The following is a 23,258-nucleotide window of genomic DNA, read 5'->3' as shown; positions in this document are numbered from 1 at the left end:
ACAGGAATCTTCCCACCACAAAAAACTCGAAGGCCACACAGCAAGATTTTGTCATGCCATTGTGTTTGGATAAAAAGCTAACAAATTGTGAGATCAAATAAGGACATGTGATGGATGAATTTCCTTAGGAAAAAACAAAAGATATAATGGAGGTCCTTCTTACATCTCTTTACTCAATCACTGTTTCTAGTTAGTACCATCTTCAGAATCTCCCACTACACATATGATCCATTAGTCAAATGTTTACAATACTTGATTCTGCATACATCCTTAAAATTTCTTAATTGCAGCATGCCCTGACAGTTTTGTACTTTACTTAATAATTTAGGATTAAAGTGTGGCAAAAAGTGAGCACGTATAAGTGGAAATTTCACTGACAAGATTTAAAATGACTTGAAATCTTTTTAAAAATATGTCAAAACAATAACAAGTTTAATTAAAAAAACAACTGTTCAGCATCATCATTGTTGCTGTTATATATTATTTTCACATAAAAATGTTCTTCTGACATTATTCAGAACATACTCCTCTCTGTTGGTATTTTTTTTAACCCCCCTGGGATTATTATAATATTGTTTTTCAATTTTCAAGAAATAATAACAAATGTATGTCTATGCTATGAAACAAAATTGAGTTCGATAGATATAAGCATAGTATCCAAGAGGTGAGAGATTATGTTAGAGAAGGTTAAGAGTGAACTGTGTACACTTTACTGAGTTTACAAAACTTTTTTGTAATGTGGGAGTCCTTTATAGTCTTTATTCCACCAGGATATTCCTACAGGCTCATTTGCTTAGAAATATTCTGGTTTTGCTGTTTTTATTTGTTTCCATTTGTAATTGATGAGCTTCAGCCCCCAAACTGCTGACAATTTAAGAATTCCCTACATCTTCAGCTACTAACCTAAAGTAAAAGCCATTTTATTGACCTGTCAAAGATAATACTATTAGACTGAGTAGTGTATCGTGATTGGTGGGGAGAAGGTTTTTGAAATAGGCAAAAATTCACAAAAATTAGTAAAGAATTGTTTATAGAATAAGAGTGAGTCTTTTCAATTCTGTAACTACTCACTATTATTTCATTATTTCAATAATAACAAAATATATAAGTTCTGTACAAAATGCAATATACTGGACACTGGGAGGTAAGTAAACCACTGTCCCTTTTCTTTGAAATCTCATAATACAGTGACGGAAATAGAGATATAAACAGATAATCACAATATAATGTGACAGAGGTAAGAGCTGAGAATGCTGCATATTTGGCGAAGCTCAAAAATTGAGTCCTACAGAGGGAGGAGGACTACATCAAGGAAAGGAGAAGATAGCCCTTTCAGGCAGCATTGTGACAGTATATTTGGTTTACAGAAGGGTGAAGTCTTGTAAGTGGAACTGGAGGGGCATATGTGGGGGGCAATGTCATTCGAGATTGGGGTGATAAATTGGAAGATAAGAAGTCTTGTTTCCATATTAAGGAGTTCAAACTCTATCCTGTAGGCAATGAGAAGTTATCAATGTTTTTTAGAAAAAAAGTGACTTGATGGGTAGATATACTTAGCAATAAGTTGAGGAACCATCTGGATTGAGAAATATTTGTGACTAGGGACCTGTTAGGTGGCTCCTTAAAGAAAATAGGAATGAATAGAATAGAATGCATAGAATCTAGATGTAGATGTCTAGTAAGGCCTTAATTTATTACTACTCCTTTATTAATTGCTTACTGTAGACTAGTCTGTCCAATAGAACTTTATGTGATGATAGGAATGTTCCATATGCACACTCTCCAACATAGAGCCATGTAGCTATTAGTCTTAACATTTGATTAGTATGACAGAGGAACTGAATTTTTAATGTTATTTAATTTTAACGAATTTTAATTTAAATAGTATCATGTGTATTGTTAACTAACTGGAACTAAAATAAAAACTTAAAATAATAAAAATAAGTAAGTAGTATCACATGGCTAGTGGCTACAGTATAAATACAGACTATCAAAGTACTCATTTACTTAACAACCGTGTGCACAACACTATGCTAAATAAATGGTAGTTCTATAGAAAATAAAAAGAAAAAAGTGATTCTTGTATTTACTGAGCTTGCAACCTAATAAATGATATATGCATTAAACAAGAAAACACACAGATTAATATATAATTGGAAAGTGTGGTGAGTGCTACAATGGGGAAAAAAAACCACAGGGTGTGGTTAGGAAAATAGGTGGGTTTTAGATTGACTGTGGAAGATTTGTCTGAAAAAGTAACTTTTGAACCAGATATTGAAAATGTTTAGGAAGTTTCAGGGCAAAGATGACAGGGATAGGGAAGAATATTCCAGGCAGAAAAAAAAGCACATGTGAAATCTCAGAGGTGGGAAAAGCATTTAAGAAATCGAAGGGGGCTGGGCGCCTGGGTGGCTCAGTCGGTTGAGCGACTGCCTTCGGTTCAGGTCATGATCCCAGGGTCCTGGGATCGAGTCCCACATCGGGCTCCCTGCTCTGCGGGGAGCCTGCTTCTCCCTCTCCCACTCCCCCTGCTTGTGTTCCCTCTCTCGCTGTGTCTCTCTCTGTCAAATAAATAAATAAAATCTTAAAAAAAAAAAAAAAGAAATCGAAGGGGGCTTCTCCCTCTCCCACTCCCCCTGCTTGTGTTCCTCTCTCGCTGTCTCTCTCTGTCAAATAAATAAATAAAATATTTTTTAAAAAAAGAAATCGAAGGGGTGCCTGGGTGGCTCAGTTGGTTAAGCGTCTGCCTTCCGCTCAGGTCATGATCTCAGGGTCCTGGGATCAAGCCCCGCGTCAGGCTCCCTGCTCTGTGCGAAGCCTGCTTTTCCCTCTCCCCCATCCCCACTCGTGTTCTCTCTCTCTCTCTCTCAAATAAATAAAATCTTAAAAAAGAAAAAATGATCTTGAAAGAGCTTTGCTCTGATGGGAGCATAACAAGTACATGGAAAATTAATAGGATAGTGATTGGTTCCCCTTTAGAACATACATAAAATTTCAAGATTCTTAAGAACTCTTATCTTCCCCGTTTGTATTTAGGACTGACTGATATTGCAGATATTGACATCATGATGTATATGAAAGGCTGCAACAGGTTCCTGTCCTATTGGATCCTCGATGCATTTTAGTTCTTCCTTACTCCTGTCCCAGAGACTTTAATACTTGCCCGTAGACATGGACTCCTATATTCTTAGTAATTGTGATTTCCAGAAGATAACCAGAGATTAGGAAAATTCACAAAGAGATATCTTCTGATATTTGAGACAAAAAAATACCAGAAATGGTGTATGGGCATAGATTTTATACTTGGACATGTCGAACTTGACCTGGCTCTAGGATATGTTGCCAAAACAGCCAGTTGAAAATATGAACCTGAGGCTCAGTAGTGTCTGGAATCATGAATTTGGAAATCACCAATATATTGGTGGTTCTTGAAGTCATGGAAGTGTGTGAAATCGCCCAAGTAAATAGGTAGTGTGAGATCAATGACCAAGGACACAATCCCGAGGGACAATGATATTTATTTAAGAAAAAAAAAAACAGAGGAAAATGACAATTGAGAAGAAATAGGTTGATAGTTAGGTGGGGAACTGGATGAGAGTGGCATCTCAAAGGACAAAAGCTGTTTCAAGAAGAAAGCAGTTGTTAGTAATGTCACACACCAAAAGGAAGTCAGATAAGATTATGATTAAAAATCAGGTGTTCAATTTGGCAGTAAGGATATCACCAATAACTTTTGCTCAAATGATAGGAATATTCAATGTGAAAGTAGATCTAGGCTTACATCTCTGCTCTACGCCTTCCTAGCTCAGCTGATGCTTCTTTTTATTTTTGTTTTTTGTTTTTTTAGGATTTCATTTATTTATTTGACACACAGAGAGCACAAGCAGGGGGACCTGCAGAGGGAGAGGGAGAAGCTGGCTCCCCACTGACCAGGGAGCCGGACACAGGGCTAGATCCCAGGACCCTGGGAACATGACCCGAGCAGAGGGCAGATACTTAACCAACTGAGCCACCCAGGCACCCCCTAACTCAGCTTCTTAAATTAGGAAATGAGAGTGCCTGTCTCTCCCATGACAATGTTACCCAGCAAATGAAAGACTTAAATGAGATATATGAATTTGGATGTGGCAGATACTGAGGAAGGTACTGGAAAACAAGAGTGACTTAAATGGGTCTCTATTTTCAAGCAGTCAACAATGTAGAAGAGTGACATGTGAATAATGTAAGTTCCTTGTCATACAACAGAGAGTTAAATGTCAGAAATCACACACACACACACAACGTATCATGCATACACACTCACACTTTTGGAGCCAGCTCAACTAACTGTGCTTGGGAGTGCAAGAGTGATAGTGTGTGTGTATTAGGGACAGGGGTTGGTTAGAGATAGGTCAGTTACTAAAAGTTAATGGGAAGCGATGATACTTAACTCGTTTTAATGTTTGAAATTACGGTTATTATTTTGCCTTCATTTTAGCAATATTTGTGCTTGGAGGGTGGATCTTATTTCTGGACATAGTCAAAAGAATTTGGAGACATGTCTGGTGGAGATTTTGTGAACAATTTGAACAATGCAAACTTTAGACAAGAGGTGTGGACAGGGAGAGACACTAAAAGCAGTAAAGAAGCTGAATTAGAGTATCATTTCATAGGACAGTATTGCTCAATGACAGCCTCAGGAGAATAAGTACCTTCATCTAAAGAATCGCTTTCACACTCAGTTATGTTTATCTTTGTATACGGCAGAACACATTTACTCATGAATTATTTTTCAGTGGTATTCCTACTTGTCGGTCAAACTTCTTACTCCATTTTTCTCATATTTAAAATAAGATGCTTAGCCTAGATGATTTCTAAAGCCTTGTCAGACTTTATAATTCTTTATTCTGTCGTACAGTCAATATTTTCAAGCACCAAATGGCACACCTTACACCCCGGGCGGCTCTCATAAATGGTAAATTACACAGATCTCCATGGCGAGGTAGTAAATGCTAACTGAAAGAACAGGTGAGACAGCCTGAAATAAACCTTCTGAATAGTCCTTTCAGATACTATTATTGATGTCTGTGTGGTGTTTATTACCACACACGTGTGTGTGTGTGTGTGTGTGTGTGTGTGTGTCCCTTCAAGACCCACCCTTGTAAGTTACAGTGTGGAAATACCGGTCACTTCAGGGAGGCTGGCTTGCAACTTTTCGCCTCAAGGCTGTTTCCCATTACTTTTGGATTCTGTTCATTTTTGGAAGCATTGTCCATTAGCTTCCTTAGGCTAGCCCACTCTGAATTCCAGCTGTAGGTTGTGCCTGTTCTCTTTTTTGTTCTGCAGTATTTCCTTTGGTCCATGCCAGGAATTCCGTTTGGATGGTCCTTTCACATAACTCGCCTGGGGGTCTAATTAATAGTCCTTTGCCTCGATTCCACTTGCATTGTCTACCTTGATATATGGTCCTATTTGGACAATTACTGCCTTTGAAGATTTGTGTTTTTAGGCTGATGACACTTTCCGTATTTATTGATCTCCCCCAAGTTGTGGGGTTTTTTTTTGCTTACTTTCAACGTGTCACTTACAACCTAAATGAGAGATTTAGAGCCACAAGTTACAGATGTGCTTTTGCTTCACTTCCATCTGTTTTCCTGTCCGAAATTCCTAAGCAAGGATTTACACTGTTGGCTGTAGCTTTTTTCTTTCTTTTTTTTTAATTTACTGAGCTCTGATCCTACCTGAAAAACAAAAACAAAACAAAACGAAAACTGCTTACCATGCCTAGATTTACCTAATTTTAACCTATTAAATCTTAGAAACTGAACTTTTTAGTATAGTGTATTATCAGGTCCTGTGTTTCCAGTAATTTTTACAAATTTTTGGAGTAGTTAGAAAAACATGTTATCCATTTTGATTCTCCAGTAGCAAATTGCAAACAGTCATCTCTAATGTGAGAGTCCCTTTTAGGAAAAAAAAAATACTGGTTGTCTTGAAAGCCTCTTCAGAATAGATCCCTTAAAAATCACTGTGCCTAACACCTGCCACACAAGTTGTGTTTATTTTGTTCTCCTCTCCCCTTTGTCTGAGATGTTTGAGTTTGCATAGTTTTGTTTCTTTTACCATTAAGGGACTTCAAGATTATTTGTAGATGAAGTAGAAGACTCCTTATTTTCTTATTTTGTTTTTATTTCTTAGTGGTCATAACCTTATTACTATTTTTTTTTCATCTCAATGAAACAGTTAGATGAAACATGATTACAACACATTGCAAAGGAAGATCCAGGCTAAAATGGAAAGCACAACGACATAGTTCTCTCATTTGATTCAGTCCATGTAACTTCACTGTCTTCCATTAGTTTATTTAATGTATTAAAAATGTCCCCATTTAAGCTCTTGCTCTCAGTATAACACTGTATTTTAGTGTATATGGCATGCTTTCCTAGTGAGGCTCTTGGAACTTCTTATTCCAGATTTTACTTTTTGTTTCTATCACATCATGATCATAGTTTCCAGCTTCTAAATAGGCCATTCTGTGTTTGGATTATCCTTACCATTTTTATTTGCTTATACAGCCCCATACAGACAATCAGTATTAAGTTTACAAAGATTCTAAAATCCATCCCTAGAAATAACTGTGTGAAGCTTGAGGCAGCACAGGAAGAAGTACGTTGGACAGTTGCTCTGAAAGGTCAGTTGCTGGGGTCCTATCTCCAGCATTTCCTGGTGTAATGGGTCTTCAGCGATTCAGAGGCATATCTCAGCACGAGACTGTTTAAAACCCACAAGGGACAGCTGTTACCATAAATGACAGATCAGATAAAGAATATGAATGATGTATTGAAATACAACAGGCATTACATTGAAAACGCCAAAGTATTAAATTGCCCTAATCTTATACTGACTGTGTAAAAAGGGTCAATGAGAAGCCTGTGTGTTTACCTCAGTTTCAGTTGTGGAAAAAAATATGTTTATTGGTTTACAATACTGTAGTGTTTAGATTACAGTTCAAAAGAAGTAGGTTGTATTAATTCAAACTAAAATCTCTGAGGTTAAATGTCATTAATGGCTAGAACTGGGGAGAAGTATGCATAAAAGATGCACAGATGATAGTTTTCACAGTGTTTCAGGGAATTCCATTCTTTTGCCTGCATGAGGATGCAGAATAGCATTAGGCAAAAGAACTAATTTTAAGCAAAGAAGAATTTATGAACCAGTCTGACTCCTGCATCAAACCTTTTTTTTTTTCTTTTTCTTTTTTCTAAGTGCTTAAGATGTGTCAGTCTTCAGTGTTTGTTGATTCAAAAAGCCTGGTGTCTTTCACCTTAAACTTAAATCCATATTTCAATGGAATACAACATGTTCAAAGATGTCTTGGTGATTTGTTGATTTATCAAGTCTTCAGGCGTTAAGAGCATAGGAGCTGAAAGTCAATTCTTAAATTTTCCAAGAGCTTCTGTTTCCCAAGATATAGGTGAAAAGGACCGTATTTATGAAGTGCTAAGAGATCCTCGAAGAGGACGATGTGTACAGATAAAATTGTGTTTAGCAGATGAATCCAGCATAGTGACCCAAAGGTCAAAAGACATAATCAATAAAAGTTCATGTGTGACAGTTTGTAGCTACTCTACATGTCTATGTAAGATTTATAAGGACTTGAATCTGCTGGGACAGTAGAAGCAAAATGGAATCCCCATTAACCTACCTTCCGACTCATCTACCCATTAGAAGCCTATGAGTGGAAATCATACTATTTCATAATATGCAGCCATCACTCAACCACCTGACTCAGAGAGAGTTTATTTTAAAGCTGCTGAAAGATTCTAAATTGTGCTTTGTTTCATCTTTTGTCTTTTCTGTTTTTAAAATTAAGAACTATCACAAACATATACAAAGCTACAGAGAATAAAAAAACAGTCATCCTGTGCGTTCACCACCCAGATGGAACCCACACAGTCTGGCTTATTTACATTTAATTTCTTTGTTACTTTCATCTGCTTCTTTGTGTAGAGAATGTCAAGGCTTTTGGCAATCTGACCACAAAGAAGCTGTGATAGAGTGGAGGCATAGAAGTGACCGGTGACTAAAAGCTGCTGATTCTGACATCTCAATAATAAATCTATTGTGTTAGTGAGATAGTTGTGTTCCTTAGAACTTCACAAAAATAAGCAAGGAGGTGACAATTTAGTACAAATATGGTTATCTCCCTTTCAGCCCTCCTCTGGGCTTAAAGTTCTCAGGGGGGATTTTGTGGATTTGCAAACAAATCCAGGGACTGAGAGCCAGTCAACAGTCAGTCAACTGACACTTACCTACAGGAGAAATACAACTTCTTGTGAATTGAACTTTGCCATGCCAGGTCATGCTTCTGGATGTCTGTAAGAGTTACTATCCAGTCATTAAATGCTTATAATCCATCCCTGAGAACCATTATCCCAGAAATTATACTCTTTTCCCTGCTGACAGCAGGTGGCTTTCATCTTTGACCTGGATTTTTTTTTTTTTGCTTGTTTTTTATCTTTTTATTCCTTGAGGGGCCAGGAAAGGCTGCTTAATGGATTCGCAAGAACATTTAAGGATTCTTTTGTTCAAAGGATTATAATTTCCATTTGTCAGGTTAATATATATATATATATATATATATAATAGATATATATTTATATATATATATATAATATATATATATGTGAATCAGGGTTCATGAGAAAGATGAGAAGATATCTTACTTTTTATTTTTAAATTTATTTAAAAATCTCTTTCTTTCTGAGTGATCCCAGATAACATATTTTCTCACTGGAACCCTACTAAACATTAGCACAGAGTTCATCATTAATAGAAGGAAGTATCCGTGTTTTTGCCTATTCATATTAACATCTGGATTTATATTTATTGAATGATCTGAGGATGTTAGCAGTAAAAATAAAGGTCATGTCTAGATAAATCTGTCTTCACAGCTGCAGCCATCATTAATCATCCAATAGCTAGCTGAAATATTGATTATTTTTATTATTGAGCAATGATACTGCAACAATAGAAGCACCACATACAAAACATAAATTCTATAGCAACTATAGACACATTTGTTTCTAGAGGGTTAGTATATGAAAGATATCATGTATTCATTTTCTTTCACGTCTTTGTAGTAATTCTTTATACTAAATAACGTATTACTAAATGACATATAAATGCTTTGGTCTGATATTAAAGCCTTCCTGGATTGTACTCAAATTTCCTTTTATAACATTTTCCTCCACTATTTTCATTTATCCCAGTCTTCATCTAAACCAAATTTGTCCTGGTTCTCCATACATGTTCTGAAGTGTTCCACCTGTTGTCCTTTCCCCCTAATTTCTAGCACCTAGAATATTTCCTGAGTATTCCAATCTCTGCATGTCTGAACTCACCTCTCGTTTTAAGAACAATATTGAATCTAACTCTACAGCAATGCCTGTCCTCATTATTTCCACTACAAAGACATTTCAGAGGAGACTTAAATTCTTTGGCATTTAGCTATACTTTCAAAGGGCATTTATCAATTTTATCTTGTATTTTTAGTTACTAATAATCAAAAATGTACTAATTAAACACCTGATAAGCAGAGCATTAGTGACATACATAGAGTAGGTGTTGGATGAAAGGAATAGGGAGTGCATTTTCTGGGAAGAATGAAAAATTATGAGAAAATCAACTAAATGTTTTTTTGCTTTGTGTTATCACCATGTGTCAGCAATTCTAAACAGTATCAGTGTCAAAATACTATTGCCAGAAAGGTCTTTTGTTGGTCCAGTTTCCAAACAATTGCTGTACTTATCATGAAGTTTATATTCTGTATCTGCCAGCACACATGAACTCAGTTACACATGTGTTCCAAGACTAAGTGCACATTGATTTGGATCATTTAAAATTTAAAACAGCGAGATGTAGTGCAAACTGTGAGGTGTGATATTTTGTTCAAGTGCAAATTTTAGTTCATATATGAAATATTTTATTGAATGTAAATGTCTTTAAATTTCAATTTTTTTTCTTTTTACATTGTTATAAACCTAAAGAACAAATCAAGAAAATAAAAATGATTACTTATGTATACAGAGCTATTACTGAAAAGTATTCTCGTGTTTAGCAGAGGGGGATATAAAATGGGATTCACCAGTGCCTGTGTGGCTTAGTTGTTTAAGCGTCCGACTCTTGATTTTGACTCAGGTCATGATCTCAGGGTCGTGGCATCGAGCCCTGCGTCTGGGTCCGTGCTCAGCGGGGAGTCTGCTTGAGACTCTCTCTCTCCCTCTCCCTCTGTCCCTGCCCTCAATGCTCTCTCTCTGTCTCTCAAATAAATAAATAAATCTTTAAGCAAAGCAAAATAAAATGGGATTCATCACTCTGGGTGCCCTGGTACGCCCCTGGTGCTAGGTGCTAAGGCTATAAAGATGGCTCCAGTCCCTGGTCTCAGGGACCTCATTGCCTTTTGAGCTTTCCTACAAATCTATAGCCTTCTGAGATTTTGCTCTGTTACTAAGATTATATCATCTGGAATTTGGGTTTCCATATCACCCAAGATAATACTCAAAGGGATCTCTGTCTTGCATCCCCTTCCCTTTCTTCCTCCCCCCTTTCTTGAAGAATAGCAGCTATTTCTCTGACTTTGAATTCCCCTGTTTGGAGAAGTCATTTAGATACTTTTCTCTAATTTCATTTAATTTTCAGAGATAAAAGAAGCACAGGGAATACAGTTCCTAAATATTCAGAGTTAGTATTTGATAGTGAACTCTTTATTAATTTTATAAAACATAGATTGCATGAAGGATAAAAATTTTCATATAATTTACATTTAGATGTAAGTACATTAATGGAAATAGTAACTCCAAAAGTAATTTTTGAAATTTTGGTTTAAGTACTTACAGTATTTATGCCATGAAACAATCTCATCTTACTTATTACAAACATAGCTGATCTAGTCCAGTCAGATAACAAATTGTATGAATTTAGTGTTCACAGGGACATATTAAATTAAAAATAAGAAACAGATCTTTTTATGGTGAGTTTTTGAATTTATTTTACTGAATTGATTTAAATGCCTGTGTTTGGTAAGTGTCTAAAGAACATTTTAGTGAAATATTTCAGAGTCAAATAAAGAATGGAAAAATATCAGTTAGCATTTAAAACAAGATTGGTTTTATATGTATGTTTATGTTGCCTTAATGCTTAATTAGTAGGGCACTAATTTTGGAAAAAGACTGTTTTTTTTTTTAAGTCTATAGCATATTTCTAAAGGCTGTAAATCACGATCTTCATCATGTGTATAATATACAAGTCAGTGCTAGTATTGAACGTAAGTTGTCTGCCCCTGTGCTAAGCACTGCACACAAATTTTTCCACTTAATTATCAAAATAATCAATTTCAAGGCATTAGTCGTATTTTTTTCAATGAGGAAACAGGGACTTGGAGAGTTAAATAGCCTTTTGTAGGCCATGGAGCAAAAAGTGACAGAGGTGTTGGGCACCTGGGTGGCTCAGTTGGTTAAGCGACTGCCTTCGGGTTGGGTCATGATCCTGGAGTCCTGGGATCGAGTCCCGCATTGGGCTCCCTGCTCGGCGGGGGGTCTGCTTCTCCCTCTGACCCTCCCCCCTCTCGTGCTCTCTCTCTCTGTCAAATAATAAATAAAATCTTTATAAAAAAAAAATAAAGTTTCATTGGGCGCCTGGGTGGCTCAGTCGGTTAAGCGACTGCCTTCGGCTCAGGTCATGATCCTGGAGTCCCGGGATCGAGTCCCGCATCGGGCTCCCTGCTCGGCAGGGGGTCTGCTTCTCCGTCTGACCCTCTTCCCTCTCGTGCTCTCTGTCTCTCATTCTCTCTCTCAAATAAATAAATAAAATCTTAAAAAAAAAAAAAAGTGACAGAAGTGAGATTTGATTCCAGGCCTCACTCATTTACTGGATAGCCCTGCCTGCATCTACTCATTAAGTAGAGCCATGTTGTAGACATTGCGTTCATTCAAGCATTAGAAAAGCATGTAATCTTAAGGGACCAAACTGCCTTTTCCCTTATTTGAAAGTTCAAGGCCTTAAACATGTAGGTTTCCTGTCTTTGTAAACAATTGCGTTAAATCTGTATCTTTGTTATTTTCCTTTTTTTTTTCCCAGAATGATGTAGGAGGACAACGCAGCCTGATAAACAAATGGACGACTTTTCTTAAAGCCAGATTGATTTGCTCCATTCCTGGAAATGATGGGGCAGATACTCATTTTGATGAGCTTCGTAAGTCACATGCTCCTTTTTTTCTTAAAAATTACTTACTGCCTAATAAATTCAGCATTTGTTTTATTTTAGCCCCTAGTATACCCAGGACAGCTTGCAGGAGTGTTATTACTAAATTCACACACACAAAGAACATGGAGGTGCTCTAGGTTTCAGAGCACATTGTAATGAAGCAATTCGTCTCTTTGTAAGCATCCTCATAGTTATGAGGAAACAAAGCTGCAGCAAGAGACAAAAAGCTACTAGCAAGAACCCATCCACTCTCCATGTGGCCTTTTACTTTTTTTTTAAGTTTTACCATTGTTTTAATTATTGAAACAAAATTAACGTAAGTCAAATCATGTGCAACAATGTGTCTAACTGATGTAAGAGGTGAATATGAATTTTATATGACAGTGTTATATAACAAATTTCCAATAATTTGACAATTATCTTTCAAAAAATTTCTCCCAAATTCTAAACAAAGTATGCAAATTGGAAATTAACTCTAAACATGCGTAACTGTCTATAGGTAGCAAGAACTTGGGTTCTTTATTCTGAGACTGCCCTCTGCTGGAGAGCACGAGAGATTGGGTGAACTCGCTCCCTCCGACTTGTTAAGAAAAAGAATACTCAGAAAAGTGTTAGATGGATTATTCTCTTTCATTTCCCCTCTTTACCCCCTCAAAGCTAATTCTAGAAGGAGTTTTTTCAGTTAAATATGAAGTTAGCATCATCAAATCTTATCTTTCGAATTTGTTTTTGCCTTGCAATGTAAAAATGATTTTATCATTGAATGATTTTGCCATACGGTATTTGAAGTATATATTCAATATTCATGGGTGATTCCTCATGTTGTATATAAGCATGCTCACATCTTAAATAATCTTTTAATGAATATTATTTACACATACTTTGGTGTCAATACTGCTCAAGTAGTTACAAAATACTGAGCAAGTTACACAAGTAATACTGCACAAGTAATTAATTGTGTAGCTATTTTTATATTGTTAGCAAATAGATAATTGAATTATTAGTAAGTTGGCACAATTGCAGGAAAAGACTTTTTTTACATTGGAAGGTAAAAACACCCTATGTTTTTAATTTCTATTCTGTAAGAAATCACATACCTCTGACTGGAAATAGTCATGGAGATTATCAAGTGAATCATCCCATTTACAGGTGATTGCAGTAGACACCTGAAAGGTTAGATATCCAGTTCAGTGTCACATGACTCGTGAGAAAACCAGTCTTTTACCCTTAATTTCTTATGTCATAATTAACGACTTTCACTGTTAATTTTATATACTATTAGTGTCTCAGAACTACTGTATTTCTTAAAGAAAAGGCAAATATCTAATACTGAAATATAAAAATATATTGAATTGTTATTTTTTTCCCATTAATAGAGGATATTTACTTACTCTCCACAAGAGATGAAAGAAATCCTGTAGTCTATGGAGTCTTTACCACAACCAGGTAAGTTAAAAAACAAACAAAACAAAACAAAACAAAAACAACACTTGTAATTCTTCTGTAGAAGAAATATATGTTTTTTTGTCCCTGCCTTTTGTGTGAAAAAAAATACCCGTTTTTCATTTTATTTTTTCACATAGTGTTTCCTAGAACTCTTTTAATATCAAGACATAAAATGTCCTTTGTTCTTTTTATGCCAGCAGAGTACTCCTATATCAATTACCACAATTCATTTAGCCAGTTTCCTATACATAACATCTCCATTGTTTCCAGGTCTTCGGTGGTACGCATAATGCTTCAGCGACTAACCTTGTACATATGGCCATTTCTCTGTGTGAGCAAGTAAGCAAGTACTTCTGTGAGTTAAATTCCCAGACTAAAGTTACAGGATGCAAAGGTGTATGCATATACTCACCATAATAAATAGGTTAAGCTGCATGACATAGAAGTAGTATGAAAGAAATACATGCCTTAGTCGTTGCTTAGGTTGCAGTCATAAGATGCGACACTCTTGACTTCTAAAGTGTCATCATGTACAATCTTAGATACCCTTCCGTTACCCTACAAAGATGGGAGTTTGGCTGTTACCAGCATATCATTATTGCTTTGCTAACTTAGGCAAAGGAGGTTTGTATGACTTGCGCCAAGAAGATGGGCCAAGTTGTAGTAAAAATGGGACTAGAACCAAAGGTGTTTTCTTAATTTTCACCCCTGTGTTTTTGTCTTCATTCTGTGTAATACTGTCCTGTACTTGTCACCGAGACTCCGTGACTTCCTTAAAAGTTGCCCTATCATCTTTGAAGCTTTCTCAAAGAATATATGGACCTTACATAATTTTATCTAATATTAATTTCATTTAATTCAGAAACTTACATTTGAACATGGGACAGCTTTATTCCTGTTACATATTACTCCCTGCAACACCTTCTTTGAACTACTTTTTTACTTTTTCCACAGCTCTGCTATCACCGTTGTTTATATTGATATTAGTATTGGAAGAATTGGCAGTATTGGTATTGCTATTAGAGAAATGGTCTTACTGCCTCCCTTTGAATACATTATTAAAGTAATCTGTAGGCAAATTATAATTCCTTTCATGTGGCATTACCTTCATTCAGTTCACCTTACACCTTTGTACCAATAGTGTGGTTCGGACGATATCAGAAACCAAAATGCTCCTGGGTTCATTGTAAGATAGAGAATGTGAATATTTACAGTGAAAATAAAGAAGATACCCTAAGAATGCTGCTATTTGGACCCCATTTTTCGGGTAATTTATATCTTAACTAAAAAGATGCAAGAAAAGCAAGTGCCTGTAGTTACTCAAGTTAAATCTCAGAGCTAGTTCTCTTGGCATCTTTCCATTCACAGAACTGTCTTTGAAGTCACTGTGTGTTCCAACACAAGGCATAGACATGTGCCAGGGAAATACAGCCCCAAGATAGTTATGTTTTTTTCTCCTACCAAGTACTCTGCCCACCCAGAGTGTGAAGTTACAAGTCAACTCTTTGCTCTTGGTGTACTTTATTATTCTATTTTTAATGCCGCCCCAAGAACTGAGGTAATACTGGGAAGCAGTGTCACATCCTTTGTCCAATAAGAAGATGTAATTAATCTGCAACAATAGAAACACCATAAAGCGTGATGTATCATTCCTTTAAAATATCCTAGGCAGAGGATGTGATCTTTATGGGGGTATCACCTCCCTTCTTAGCAGCGTTTTCTTCCAGCTGCCTGTTTGTCATCAGCTCCCGTTGCTTCCCATTAATGTTATTCCAAGATTATATTTTTTTAAGATTTTATTTATTTATTTGAGAGAGAAAGTGAGAGAGAGCAAGAGAGCAGGGTGAGAAGCAGACTCCCCGCTGAGCAGGGAGCTCGATGTGGGGCTGGATCCTGGGACGCCGGGACTCTGGGACCATGACTTGAGCCTAAGGCAGACCCAACTGACTGTGCCACCCAGGCTCCCCTCATTCCAAGATATTAATGATTCAGTTTCCCATGCTAGAGAATCCTGGGCTCACTTGTGTAGTGCTGAGATGATATGTCTCTTAGATCATAAAGGGTGATCTCATTTTTATGAACAAAAATCACTGAAAATTTTAGATGCAGAGAAAATGTCTTTTATTTTCCAGAAATAAAAAAAAAATGAAACATCTGATGATAGTGTTAACAGTTTTCACCACTAATTTGCAAAAACTTGTGAAATTCCCATGGCACTTTTCTGCTTCTTGATTATGTGTCCTCCAGTCCTGTGTAATTAAGATTAATTTTAAGTATCACATAGGTTACATACATAAATTCAAGAAGAAATTCGAAAATTTGGGGAGAAGCACAGAAGAATTTCAACATTTTTTTTGAATTAATAAAAATTGAATGAGGAAATTATTAATAGCCAATATTTATGGACATTCACTCACTTTAAGAAAACCTAAATGAGGGGTGCCTGGGTGGCTCAGTTGTTAAGCATCTGCCTTCAGCTTAGGTCATGATCCCAGGGTCCTGGGATCGAGCCCCACATCAGGCTCCCTGCTCAGTGGGAAGCCTGCTTCTCTCTCTCCCACTCCCCCTGCTTGTGTTCCTGCTCTTGCTATCTCTCACTGTCAAATAAATAAATAAAATCTTAAAAAAAAAAAAAAAGGAAAACCTAAATGAGATATTTATTATTTATATACCTAAAATGTTCCTCTATAAAAAAAATAGGTAATGTAACTTTTTTATAAGTTTTTTAGAAGGCACTATGCTGTAAGAACTTTAAATAAAATTCAAAAGCATGTATATAAATTTGATACTCTTTTCTGCATATTTCCTTCTGTCCTTCAGTTTTTCTAGGTATTTCCCATGTATCCATCAGGTGTCAATGTAGACACCACCTACTCTCTGAAAACTTACCAGACAGCCCTGTACTGGGGACCCATCTGCATGCTTGCTTTGCTTGTTACTGTAATTATCTGTAATGTAACTGCTATCACACCTTTTTCAGGATTACTTGGTTATAAGCTCCTTAAGGACATCCACACATTTCGTCTGCAGCACCTATCGGATGGAATGTGCTGCCCAAGTTTGTCCACACACCTGATTATAATATGTGCTCAATAAATAAGTATACAGTGACTGTTGTACGGGGAATGATTGGATCATGTTGCTTTTTTACAGCTCCATCTTCAAAGGCTCAGCTGTTTGTGTGTACAGCATGGCTGACGTCAGAGCAGTTTTCAATGGTCCATATGCTCATAAGGAAAGTGCAGACCATCGTTGGGTGCAGTATGATGGAAGAATTCCTTATCCCCGACCTGGCACAGTATGTATCCAGTTTCATAATCAAATTATTTTCTGAAGCCCATATCCTCTTCTTAATTCTGTTACAATAAACTATGCTATTTACCACAGCAACATATACTGTGGTTTTTAAAATACCTATTATTTATTCACGGTGATGTATTAGCATTTCCATACTTCCCTGGAACTTGACATTTTTTTTCTTCTGAGTAAGAGCTTTAAGTACTAACAGGAAACAATGGATTATATAATAAGGAGCAGGCTCTGCTGAAAATATAGTGCCAATCTTCAGTAAGTCTACAGAATCATCAAGATGATTTGATATCTAGAATGACAAATATTCCAAGTTAAATGAAAATGCCGAATAAATATTTATTTCCCACGTACAGCTCTGTATATAACTAGAGTCTTCAGGTCCTCATTTCTACTTTTCAATGACTACATCAGTTACAATGGTTCATTTATTTCCTTATTATGTTGCATCTGTTAAAAAAAAAACACTTTGCTGTGTAAAATCTTTATTTGCATTTTAAATAGAAAGTTTTGTGTTGTTTTGTTTTCGTTGATGTGATTAAAACAGTTTAGGTTATTTAAATATTTTAGGATGGGCTAATTGACCTAATAAATGCCTTTTTTTCACTTAAGTTTCAATATGAATATTTCTACTAGGAGGTCTAAAGTAATCATCAAAATGTCTGAGAAAAATTATTAACTTAATCCATCCAATTCTACTGAATTTTTTCTTTTCATATGTTTGTTCTTAAACAGGAAACAGTTGGTAGCCAGGCTTTCTGAATTCTCTTTTCATCTTCCTGTTACATAACCTAATTAAATGTGGGAAACACACTTTACAACAATGTCTATTTTCCCTTTCGTAACTCCTCAATAGAAATATGTTTCAAGTATGTTTTCTGGACTGATTATAAGGTGATCACACTTCCATGGAAAAAAAATTGCCAATAATATGATTTTCAGGATTCACTTTTTAAAGATTTTTTTATTTAAATTCAATTTTATTAACATATACTGTATTATTAGTTTCAAAGGTAGAATTTTGTGATTCATCAGTTGTATACAACACCTTCTCCTCATTACCTTAAGTGCCCTTAATGCACATCACCCAGTTACCCCATCCCCCCACCTACCTCCCCTCCAGCAACCCTCAGTTTGTTTCCTATAGTTAAGAGTCTCTTATGGTTGGCTTCCCTCTCTGTTTTCATCTTATTTTATTTTTCCTTCCCCTCCCCTTTGTTCATCTATTTTGTTTCTTGAATTCCACATATGAATGAAATCATATGGTATTTGTTTTTCTCTGATTGACCTATTTCGTTTAGCAAAATACCCTCTAGTTGTATCCATGTCCTTGTGAATGGCAAGATTTCATTCTTTTTGATGGCTGAGTAGTATTCCATTGTATATATACCACATCTTCTTTACAGGATTCACTTTTTTATTTTCTTTGAACATCAAAGTTGTACTTACTTGTCTTATTTATTTATTTAACAGTAACGTAAGGTGTAGGTTAGGGTGTGCAGGTAATCTTCTAAAGGTTTTACAAATCTGAGCTTCATAATGATTCTAAGAAGCAAGTGCTATTGTTATTAATGCCATTTTACAGGTGAGCAATCTCCGGCACAGAGAGGTGCAGTAAATTGCCCAAGGTCACAAAGCTAGTGAGTGGTGCACCTGCGTTTTAAATCCAGATACTCTGGCAGCAGAGTCCAAGCAGAATCCAAGCCTTTAGTGTTTGTACTATTATCTATGTTAAAATTATTTTATGTTAATTTATGTTTATTTTCCCCTTTGATAGAATACCTTTTACTGAATATGTATTCTATATGTGTATACTGAACTGTAGTGTACATATATGTATAATGAATATACGTAGAATTTCAACTTACATTATATATATTTGGGGCTTTTTTGAGGAGGATAGTTAAAATTCAGAGGGAACTCTAGTTGGGGAAATTTCACCATACTAGGATTATGGGGTTAAGTATCATGGACTATCACATTTGGAGCTGCTTCTACATGAGTTTATTTTTAAAAATACTATGACCATTGAGGCCATTAAAAAAAAATATTTTCCGTCATCTAGACGTTACTGGAGAATTTGGGACTGAAACCATCTACATTTTAACTGCAAAAAATTGGTTTTTTTGAGGGGGGAGGGGCAGAAGGGGAGGGAGAGAATCATAAGCAGGCTCCATGCAGGGCTCGATCTCACGACCCTGAGATCATGACCTGAGCCAAAATCAAGAGTGGGACCCTTGACCAGCTGAGCCGTGCAGGCGCCCCTACAGAAAACAATTTACATGCATATATGTAGTAGCTGATTCTTATACTAAAAAATTGAAATTGATCATGAAATGATCATATGCCAATGCATCCAGATTGCCTACTTTTTTCCAAATACAGTGTAGGTTAGAGGTGCCGCCGAGGGGCTTGTCACCATTTCCCTCCTCCTGCCTGAAGAGCTGTGAAATGCCATGGGAGGCTTAAAGATGAATCACGTGTCGGGGTTCCTGGGTGTCACAGTCCGTTAAGCATCTGACTCTTGGTTTTGGCTCAGGTCATGATCTCAGGGTTGTGAGATTGAGCGGTCGTCAGACTCTGCGCTCAGTGTGGAATCTGCTTGTCCCTTGCTCCTCCCCGCTGCCTCTCTCTCTCTCATAAATAAATAAAATCTTAAAGAAAAAGGACAAATCACGTGTCACAGTACTCTCCTCATAAGAACACAGCCACTTCTCTGAAATGTGAAAAGGTGACCTTTCCCTACCAAGAGTCATGCATAAGAGTCAGTGAGGAGAGTTTTTCATCAATGAGAAAAGAAGCGCCCCATCACAGTAAACACACCAGTTTTTGCTCCTTAGTACTCAAAATATACAGTGTTTACACTGTACATATTTTCTTAGAGTTTGAAATTATCCAGGGAATAGGCTGGATCCACACTATCACAGAGATACTTAGCCTTTTTTTTCTTTTTAAAAATTTAGAAAAGGAAAAATATCAGGCATAAGAAAGTGTCATTTAACAGTTATTCCTTTATCCTTTCTAAACATCAGTATTTCTCAAGAAATTCCCATGTTTTTTTACATGTGTAAGCACATTCAAATCTGTAGCTAAGGTTTGATAATTATGCCTTGTTACTAGAGATGGTCCCCAACTGATGAAGTTTTGACTTCTGATTTTTTGACTTTATGATGGTGAGAAAGCAATACATAGCCAGTAGGAACTGTACCTAGAATTTTGAATTTGATCTTTTCCTGGGCTAGTTATATGTAGTACGAGAATCTGGTGAAGCTGGGCAGGGTACCAAGCCGTAGCTCTTAGTCGGCCACACCATCACAAGGGTAAACAATCCATGCACTTAAAATCATTGTATTTTTCACTTTAGTACAGTATTCAATACATTACATGAGATACTCAACAGTTTATTATAAAACAGGCTTTGTGTTAGAGGAGTTTGCCCAACTATAGACTAATAATGTAAGTGTTCCTAGCATGGTTAAGTTTGGCTAGGCTAAGCTATCATGTTGACCAGTTAGGTGTAGTGAATGCACTTTCGACCTACGATATTTTCAACTTAGAATGGGTCTACTGGGACGTAACCCCACTGTAAGTCGAGAAAGATCTGTAAACTTTTATTCATAGCCTGAGCTCGGGCCAGTATTGCTAATGGAGACAGAAAGAGACTCCAGAAAAACTCCAGCAGAACAGCACTCTCTTTGATCAGGAAGATTATGTCCTTTTTATAGAATTTAGAGACATAAAAATGACAATCCTAGTTACCATCAGAAGTTGTTTATTTTTGCTTTACACTTTTGGTTAAAGGTAGGGTTCTTTCTTGTTGTTCTGAAGTGGTAAGACACGGATTAAATTTAACTCTACTTGACTCCAAATCAAATGCTCTTAAATCTCTGCACCACTCTACCTTCAATGAGATCAAAGTGAATAACCAAACAGAACCCCACATTGTTTCCCCAGGGGTTGATCTGTTCTCTGCACAAATAATAATGCAGTTTTGAAACCTTCTTGTGCTTGTCATTTCTTTTCTTGTAATTCTGGGGCACACATCTTACTTTAATTTGCTTTCTACTAAATGTCCGAATCTCCACTGAACGCCATTTTACAATGAACTTAAAATTTTTAAAATAGATTATTTTAAAAACCTCCTTTGCATTTACATTTCCCACTCACGTTCTCATCAAGGTTGCTTCTTAAGTTGTGCTCCCACTGGGCCTTCTGCTGACATTATCACCAAGGGAGATAAACACTACGACTCTCCATGTGCCACTTTTGTTTTCTAGTTTTGACAGAGTTCTGTACTTCCTGTGACAAAAAGTCAAACCTAAACTCCTGGCCTTACCATGACATCATTACAACGTCAGCCAGCCTGGAAAGTCACCAACGACAAGGATCCATTTCTTCACTTCCAGGGATTCTCCTGCCCTCTGGTGTCCAAACTGAATCCCTGAACAAACTGTATTTTGTTCAGATGGACTTTTTCAGTCATTATTGAATTTTAGGCCTTGACAATAAGTTCCACATGAAATAAAATATGGAAGAATCCACAATGAACGGCACAGGTCAGAAATGGAAACCAAACTGAGGTCAGGCCAACGGTAGCAGCCTGCTTGAAAACTCAGAATCAGGAAGATTTTTAAAGGCAGAAAATTTCATTTTTGATATTTGATTTATTGTAACAGATTTACTTGGTAGTTTTATTCTCTGTTGATGAGGAATTTTATAATCTATGCCGGAGCGTAAAATGTTAACAAATGTTTACTTGAAAGTGAGTTTCAGTTTGTAAATCATTCCCTTATCAAAAAAGGTGAGAAGAGAGTACTTTAAAATTTTTTTTATTGTGGTAAGAACAGTTACTGTGAGATCTATACTTTGAACAGATTTTTAAGTAGCCTGTAGATAATGTTGTGCAACAGATCTCTGGAACTTATTCATGTTGAGTAACTGAAATAGTATACGTATTCATGAGTGACGTCCCACTTTCTACTCCCTGCAGCCCCAGGCAACCAGTTTTTTTTTTTTTTATATTTTATTTATTTATTTGAGAGAGAGAGAGAGAGAGAATGAGAGACAGAGAGCATGAGAGGGAGGAGGGTCAGAGGGAGAAGCAGACTCCCTGCCGAGCAGGGAGCCCGATGCGGGACTCGATCCCGGGACTCCAGGATCATGACCTGAGCCGAAGGCAGTCGCTTAACTGACTGAGCCACCCAGGCGCTCAATGAAACTTTATTTATTTATTTATAAAGATTTTATTTATTATTTGACAGGGAGAGAATGAGAGAGAGAGAGCACATGAGAGGGGTTAGGGTCAGAGGGAGAAGCAGGCTCCTCGCTGAGCAGGGAGCCCGATGCGGGACTCGATCTCGGGACTCCAGGATCATGACCTGAGCCGAAGGCAGCCGCTTAACCGACAGAGCCACCCAGGTGCCCTAAAGATTTATTTATTTGAGAGAGAGAATGAGAGACAGAGAGCATGAGAGGGGGAGGGTCAGAGGGAGAAGCGGACTCCCCGCCGAGCAGGGAGCCCGATGCGGGACTCGATCCCGGGACTCCAGGATCATGACCTGAGCCGAAGGCAGTCGCTTAACTGACTGAGCCATGCAGGCGCCCAATGAAACTTTATTTACTATTTTTTTATAAAGATTTTATTTATTATTTGACAGGGAGAGAATGAGAGAGAGCGAGCCCATGAGAGGGGGGAGGGTCAGAGGGAGAAGCAGACTCCCCGCCGAGCAGGGAGCCCGATGCGGGACTGGATCCCGGGACTCCAGGATCATGACCTGAGCCGAAGGCAGTCGCTTAACCGACTGAGCCACCCAGGTCTCCCCCCAGGCAACCAGTTTTATCCTTTGCTTTTATGAGTTTGACTATGTATGTAAACGGAAGTATGCAGGGTTTTTTTTTTTTACCTTCTGGACTAACTTACTTCACTTATCAAAATGTGCTCTAAATTCATCTACACGGCACATATTGAAGGATCTCCTTTTTAAGATTGAATAATATTCTTTTGTGTGTATATATTACATTTTTTTAACCCATTCATCAGTTGATGGACCTTTAGAGTGTTTCCACCTACAGTATGAAGGGTACTCAAAATATGAAAAACAGAACTGGCGTGTGATCCAGCAATCTCACTTCTGGAAATTTATCCAAACGAACTGAAATCAGGGTCTTGAAAAGAGATTAGCATTCCCATGTTCCTTGCAGCACTATTGACAGTGGCCAAAATGTGGAAAGGACTTGTTTCTGAAGTTCAAATATTTAA

At 37.0% G+C, this 23,258-nt stretch overlaps 1 protein-coding gene across 2 annotated transcripts in view; it reads left to right on the top strand.

The window, feature by feature from the left end:
* The window catches only part of SEMA3D (semaphorin 3D), a 137,113-nt gene that overhangs the window by 78,574 nt on the left and 35,281 nt on the right, over positions 1-23,258 (top strand). For both annotated transcript variants that reach the window (XM_021689669.1, XM_021689670.1), the window contains exons 8-10: positions 12,118-12,232; positions 13,621-13,690; positions 16,844-16,988. In XM_021689669.1, the coding sequence (XP_021545344.1) occupies positions 12,118-12,232; positions 13,621-13,690; positions 16,844-16,988 (330 nt within the window). The remainder of the gene's footprint in view (positions 1-12,117; positions 12,233-13,620; positions 13,691-16,843; positions 16,989-23,258) is intronic.

Source organism: Neomonachus schauinslandi, chromosome 12 (assembly GCF_002201575.2).
Source record: "Neomonachus schauinslandi chromosome 12, ASM220157v2, whole genome shotgun sequence".
NCBI classification, from domain to species: Eukaryota; Metazoa; Chordata; class Mammalia; order Carnivora; family Phocidae; genus Neomonachus; species Neomonachus schauinslandi.
Note: the sequence above shows the minus strand (reverse complement) of the source record. Positions and strands in the feature narration are given on the sequence as shown.